Raw genomic sequence first — 7,595 nt, forward strand, 5'->3', positions numbered from 1 at the left:
ATGGTCTGACAAACACCACTCTAGCTCTGTCACCTTTCACTACAGATGCGGAAGAGTGACATACATAGGGGATGTGGTTATTTGAGACGCATCCAATGCAAAAAAAACAGATATCTGTAGCTTAAATTGACAGGCTTGTATTGGGATTTTTTTATTGAGCTAATTAGATTTCTAGGGGGCCTGGACATCGACATTAGGAGGTGTAAACCCTTTACAGACCCTTACCTAAGTGTTACCTAATATACTTTTTTTGGTGTTACTTATTAAAGTGATGCCAGAAAGGTACGGTATAATTTCAGCCAGTAGCACTCACGAGTCAAAACGTATCGCTGAAAATAGGGAACATCATCATCCATTATTTGAATTTTGGGGGGGATGCAATATGTATGATATGTTAACAATTACAAAATTGTAAAATATGTTACAAATTTGTAAGTGCTTAATAAGATCCTGTTCAATCTCCTTAAGAGGAATTAAAAAATGTAAAGATGATTTATTTATTTGAAATATTTTTTTATAATACACAATGCTATTTAAAGTTTTGTAACAGTTTCTCTAGTATCATGGTTATGAACCACAAAGGTTAGTTAAGTAACTACTCACAATTGATTATGTATTCACTGGTTAGGTTAGGAATGTCTGTCTACGTTAAGTCAGCACACTGAACAAAAGATGAGTAATAATACATAATTTAACCTAAAAGATTTTCACTCTTAAAACCATATGTGTGATTTCCTCTACTATAACATTGAGTCATTATACCAGCATTTAAAAAAGGCATCTTTCAAACTTTTTCAAAAAAGTATTGCACAATGTATGGAGAACCTTCCATTTCAAGGCTGTTACTAACTGTTGTAAACTCTCAAACGGTTTTGTTACTTTGTTTGAGAAACAGTCGATTTGGAAATAGCCTTTCTAAAGACTGAGGGATCCAGTCCCTGAAAATGTGGACGTCAACTCAGTAGCCTCAGTAGGCCTCTAGAGCATGATGCTGATGCAGGGGTTTGAACAATGGAGCTAGGGATTCTTTAGGTTTGGTCAGGTATAAAAGAAAGGGTTAAACCAGGTAGAAAGTCAGTTCAGGAGCAGCAACCAGCAGCACAGTGAGCAAATATGTCCAACACCAGCATGAACATGGGCAGGGTAAGCACTGGCAAGATTTCTTAGAATTATTTTTACTTTAATTTTCAGAGATTGTTATACAAAAGGGCTCTTGTGCTCTAACTACAACATGATCATTTTACTTATCCCAATAACCTGGTTACCAGTGGGACTAAATAGCGCTGCAAATTCCTCTAAAATGTTTGTTTCCTACAATTGTTTAATTCAAAGATATGATTCCCTTTTATTTTCAGGCCACCTTCTACGAGGACAGGAACTTCCAGGGCCGCTCTTATGAGTGCAGCTCCGACTGCCCTGACATGTCTTCCTACATGAGCAGGTGCCAATCCTGCAGGGTTCAGAGCGGCTGCTTCATGGGGTACGAGCACCCCAACTACATGGGAAACCAGTTCTTCATGAGGAGGGGAGAGTACTCAGACTACCAGAGTATGATGGGAATTACCGATGGTATCAGGTCCTGCCGCATGATCCCCATGGTAAGCCATATGATATTCAGGCTAATGTAACAGTCCCACTAGAAGTAGCTGTGTGAAGTCCATAATCACACAAATCATATTGGCCCTGTGAGCTTATCAACAGTATGGTGTAGTCAGTAATTATTTCAACTATTTGTATTTCCCAAATAACAGCACCGTGGAAACTTCAGGATGAGGATCTACGAGAGGGAGAACTTCGGAGGTCAGATGCACGAGATGATGGACGACTGTGACTCCATCCAGGAGCGTTACCGTATGTCTGACTGCCAGTCCTGCAACGTGATGGACGGCCACTGGCTGATGTATGAGCAGCCCCACTTCAGAGGCAGGCAGATGTACATGAGGCCTGGAGAGTACAGGAACTTCAGAGATATGGGCATGGGAATGGGAGGCATGAGCGGTGGCATGAGGTTCATGAGCATGAGGCGTATCATGGATAACATGACTATGTAATTTTCTCAAAATTGTTGATTAAATTTATTTCAACATTTTAAAACTGCTACATTTTCTTATTTTTGTGATTGTTTTACTCAGAGCACAAACATTTCATTATTTCACTCTCCTACATCTTTAGCATTTCAAATTTCTGTGTAGATATCTGTTTGTTCACAATAGATGTATGCTGATGTAAAATAATATCTAGCGATATTTAAAATCTTTAATTTAGAAAATATTACTTGATCCTGCCATATTATTTTGCAATGCACAATTGTAATGATTTTCAAAAAAACTCACTTAGAAAAATGTAAAAAGATAACAGAGTTATCTAAAATAATAATTATAGGGTAGGAGGAAGGTTAGCAACAATTAATTTGCATTTGTTTACAAATCTCATATCTATAAAACCACGGTCAAGGTGTAATTAGACATGCAGCAAACAAGTATAAAAGTTGTACTAGGTAACAATGTGTACCTAAATGATTACCTAAATACATGGAAGAATGCCAATACAAGTGTACATTGTTAAGCAAATTATTTTTACAACTCATTTATTTACTATTGTATATTATAATAATCAAAATTCAAAAGGCACTCGCACATCTGAGCTATCTTTGTTGCAGGTGCATGGTAACAGTTGAATAAGATGAGAAAAAAGAAGAAACCCGCACACTGCTCTTGCTAGTATCACTACTCTTTATTAAGCTTTACGTATCGGCCTCAAGGCCTTTGTCAGAGCTTTTGTGTGTGTTCACAACCTGTACCCCTATGTAGACACTACTTTACCCACATACGTTCAATGTATCAAATGGGGTTGGAGTCGATGGAAAATAAGCAAGTGTTACCAAATATAAAAATGTGCATTTCATTTATTTAACCAGGTAGGCCAGTTGAGAACAAGTTCTCATTTACAACTGCGACCTGGCCAAGATAAAGCAAAGCAGTGCAACAAAACTGTCATGACTTCTGCCGAAGTCGGTCCCTCTCCTTGTTCGGGCAGCGTTCGGCGGTCGACGTCTCCTGTCTTCTAGCCATCGCCGCTCCACCTTTCATTTTCCATTTGTTTTGTCTTGTTTCCCCGCACACCTGGTTCACATTCCCTCATCAGACTAAATGTATATTACCCTCTGCTTCCCCCATGTCTGTGTGTGGAATTGTTCTTTGTGTAGGGTGTTACGCTACAGGCTGGCTTGCGCTAGGTTTGTTCCAAACCTAGGTTTGTTTGTTTTGTTCATGTTACCGTAGTTGTGCTTTGTGCTGCCTCGCCTGTGCCTTTGGGCCAGGGTGTATATTAATTGAGTAGCTTGGATGAAAGGTGCACAGAGGTGCCCAAAGTAAACGGCCTGCTCCTTAGTCCCAGTTGCTAATATATTCATAGTATTATTCACATTGGATAGAAAACACTCTGAAGTTTCTAAAACTGTATGAATTATGTCTGTGAGTATAACAGAACTCATATGGCAGGCAAAAACCTGAGAAGTTCCACTTCCTGTTTGAATTGCTTCTGAGGTGTCAGATTTTCAACCATGCTCTCAATTGAAATGACAGCGAGATATAGATGAGTTTTCACTTCCTACGGCTTCCACCAGATGTCAATAGTCAACAGAACTTTGTCTGATGACTCTAATGTGAAGGGGGGCCGAAGGAGACAGGAATGAGTAATTATTTCCACGAGCTGATCATGCATTCACCATGCGCCTTCACATGAGGAGAACGTCCGTTCCATCGCTCTTCTGAAGTCAATTAAATTTTCTGGTTGGAACGTTATTCAAGATGTATGTTAACAACATTCTAAAGATTGATTCAGTACATCGTTTGACATGTTTCTACTGACTGTTACAGAACTTTTGGACATTTCGTCACGTTATAGTGGAGGCGCTTTCTGACTTTAGAATTGTTTACCGAAGGCGCGAACCAAAGTAGCTAATTGGACATAATTAACGGACATTATCGAACAAATCAAGCATTTATTGTGGACCTGGGATTCCTAGGACTGCATTCTGATGAAGTTCATCAAAGGTAAGGAAACATTTATCATGTATTTTCTGGTTTCTGTTGAGTCCAACATGGCGGCTAATTTGGCTATTGTTCTGAGCTCCGTCTCAGATTATTGCATGATTTGCTTTTTTTTTTTTTATCTGACACAACGGTTGCATTAAGGAGAGGTATATCTATAATTCCATGTGTATAACTTGTATTATCATCTACATTTATGATAGGTATTTCTGTTGAAACGATGTGGCTATGCACTATCACTGGATGTTTTTGGAACTAGTGAATCTAACGCGCCAATGTAAACTCAGATTTTTTGTTATAAATATGAACTTTATCAAACAAAACATGCATGTATTGTGTAACATGAAGTCCTATGAGTGTCATCCGATGAAGATAATCAAAGGTTAGTGATTAGTTTTCTCTCTATTTCTGCTTTTTCTGACTGCTATCTTTCGCTGGATAAATGGCTGTGCCTGTTTGTGGTTTGATGGTGACCTAACATAATCATTTGTAGTGCTTTTGCTGAAAAGCATATTTGAAATCGGACACTTTGGTGGGATTAACAACAAGATTACCTTTAAAATGATATAAGAGACATGTATGTTTGAGGAATTATAATTATGAGATTTCTGTTTTTTTTATTTGGCGCCCTGCACTTTATCTGGCTGCTGTCATATCGATCCCGGTAGCGGGATGCAGCCATAAGAAGTTTTAATGTTGTCCTGTTATCACCCATCTCTGCTCTCCTGCGCCTGACTTCCCGCCAACCAGTCATTCACCCCGTTACAGAATTCCACACCTATCAATGGAGTCAGCAGGAGCGGGTGCCCCCATTGTGGGGGTGAGTGACTGGTGGCCCGGAAGTCAGGCGCAGGAGATCAGAGATGGGTGATAACAGGAGAACTTTAATATACACCCTGGCCCAAAGGTGAAGCGGCGATGCTTCACCATCTCGGCGCTGTCATGGATCGCGTCGTCCAGACTATGGACCGCTGGGAGAGACAGGGAGTCCCTCCAGTGCCCCCACCAGCACAACAGGGGTCTCCACTACTCGCCTCCCCTGCACCCGGTCCCAGTGGGATTCGTCCCGCCCTTCCCAGGGAGTTTTATGGGACGGCGGCACGCTGCCAGGGGTTCCTGCTGCAGCTGGACCTGTATCTGGGGACCGTCCACCCAGCTCCTTCGGGACGTGAGAGGGTGTCCGCCCTCGTCTTGTGCCTCTCGGGGAAAGCCCTGGAGTGGGCTAAAGTCGTGTGGGTAGAAGGAGATGCGGCGCTGGAACACTTCGAGGAGTTCACGTGAACGTCTCTTACACCTGAAGCAGTTGATGAGGAGCGCCAAGGAGTTCGGCCTGGACTTCCGGACCCTGGCCACCGGAGCGGGATGGAACGACAGGGCCCTGATAGACCACTACCTGGATCAAACGTTTCGGGTAGCCTTCCACAAGCTTCCCACAATAAGTTGGGTGAATTTTGGCCCATTCCTCCTGACAGAGCTGGTGTAACTGAATCAGGTTTGAAGGACTCCGTGCTCGCACACACTTTTTCAGTTAAGCCCACACATTTTCTATAGGATTGAGGTCAGAACTTTGTATTGGCCACTCAAATACCTTGACTTTGTTGTCCTTAAGCCATTTTGCCACAACTTTGGAAGTATGCTTGGGGTCAATGTCCATTTGGAAGACCCATTTGCAACCAAGCTTTAACTTCCTGACTGATGTCTTGAGATGTTGCTTCAATATATCCACATCATTTTCATTCCTAATGATGTCATCTATTTTGTGAAGTGCATCAGTCCTTCCTGCAGCAAAGCAACCCCACAACATGATGCTGCCACCCCCATGCTTCACGGTAGGGATGGTGTTCTTCGGCTTGCAAGCCTCCCCCTTTTTCCTCCAAGCATAACGATGGTCATTATGGCCAAACAGTCCAACTTTTGTTTCATCAGACCAGATGACATTTCTCCAAAAAGTATGATCTTTGTCCCCATGTGCAGTTGCAAACCGTAGTCTGGCTTTTTTATGGTGGTTTTGGAGCAGTGGCGTCTTCCTTGCTGAGCGGCCTTTCAGGTTATGTCGATATAGGACTCGTTTTACTCTGGATGTAGATACTTTTGTACCTGTTTCCTCCAGGATCTTCACAAGGTCCTTTGCTGTTGTTTTAGGATTGATTTGCACTTTTCGCACCAAAGTACGTTCATCTCCAGGAGACAGAACGCCTCTCCTTCCTGAGCGGTATGATATCTGCGTGGTCTCATGGTGTTTATACTTGCATACTATTGTTTGGACAGATGAACATGGTACCTTCAGGTGTTTGGAAATTGCTCCCAAGGATGAACCAGACTTTTTCTGAGGTCTTGGCTGATTTCTTTTGATTTTCCCATGATGTCAAGCAAAGAGGCACTGAGTTTGAAGGTAGGCCTTGAAATACATCCACAGGTACACCTCCAATTGACTCAAATTATGTCAATTAGCCTATCAGAAGCTTATAAAACTATGATGTCATTTTCTGGAATTTTCCAAACTGTTTAAAGGCACAGTCAACTTAGTGTATGTAAACTTCTGACCCACTGGAATTGTGATACAGTGAATTATAAGTGAGATAATCTGTCTGTAAACAATTGTTGGAAAAATTACTTGTGTCATGCACAAAGTAGATGTCCTAACCGACTTGCCAAAACTATAGTTTGTTATCAAGAAATTTGTGGAGTGTTTGAAAAAAAAAACGAGTTTAATTGACTCCAACCTAAGTGTATGTAAACTTTCCACTTCAACTGTGTCATATTAAAATAGATGTATCTTGTCATTGAAAATAAAACTCATATTACAAAGGATTTATATATAATTTCTCTGATCAATTAAACCTGTTATTTTCCGATAACAGCACAGAGGAAACTTCAGGATGAGGATCTACGAGAGGGAGAACTTTGGAGGTCAGATGCACGAGATGATGGAATACTGTGACTCCATCCAGGAGCGTTACCGCATGTTCGACTGCCAGTCCTGCAACGTGATGGACGGCCACTGGCTGATGTACGAGCAGCCCCACTATAGAGGCAGGCAGATGTACATGAGGCCCGGAGAGCACAGGAGCTTCAGAGATATGGGCATGGGAATGGGAAGCATGAGCTTCATGAGCATGAGGTGTATCATGGACAGCATGTCTATGTAATTTCCTCAAACGTTGAACGAAAATTGTTGATTAAATTCATTTTAAAATGTTAACAATACTCGTCTGTTTTTCTCTTTCTTTTACTCAGGGCAATTCAGCTTTAAGCATTTCACTCCCTACATTTAACATTTAAATGGTTCTGTATAGATATGATTGTGTACAATAGATGCACGCTGGATGGAAAGTGATATCCAATGATATCTCAGATCTTTAATTTAGAATAGATTACTCGATCCTGCAATGTTATTTTGCAATGCACAATTAAGTATTTTAAAATTAACTTACTTTACAAAGTAAGATAAGAGTCATCTAAACAATACTTAAATGGTGAAATGAAGGCTAGCACAAATTAATTTGCATTTGTTTACAAATCTTACATTTTCACAACTCATTT

The 7,595-nt window shown here is 40.9% G+C and overlaps 1 protein-coding gene across 1 annotated transcript; it reads left to right on the forward strand.

The window, feature by feature from the left end:
- Positions 1 to 1,035: 1,035 nt before the first annotated feature.
- On the forward strand, positions 1,036 to 2,094 carry LOC139547229 (gamma-crystallin M3-like). Its single transcript, XM_071356304.1, has 3 exons — positions 1,036 to 1,143; positions 1,356 to 1,598; positions 1,752 to 2,094. The coding sequence occupies exons 1-3, from the start codon at positions 1,114 to 1,116 to the stop codon at positions 2,049 to 2,051; spliced, it is 573 nt and encodes a 190-aa protein (XP_071212405.1). The 5' UTR covers positions 1,036 to 1,113; the 3' UTR covers positions 2,052 to 2,094.
- The last annotated feature ends 5,501 nt before the right edge of the window (positions 2,095 to 7,595 follow it).

This window comes from Salvelinus alpinus, chromosome 20, assembly GCF_045679555.1.
Source record: "Salvelinus alpinus chromosome 20, SLU_Salpinus.1, whole genome shotgun sequence".
Classification (NCBI taxonomy): Eukaryota; Metazoa; Chordata; class Actinopteri; order Salmoniformes; family Salmonidae; genus Salvelinus; species Salvelinus alpinus.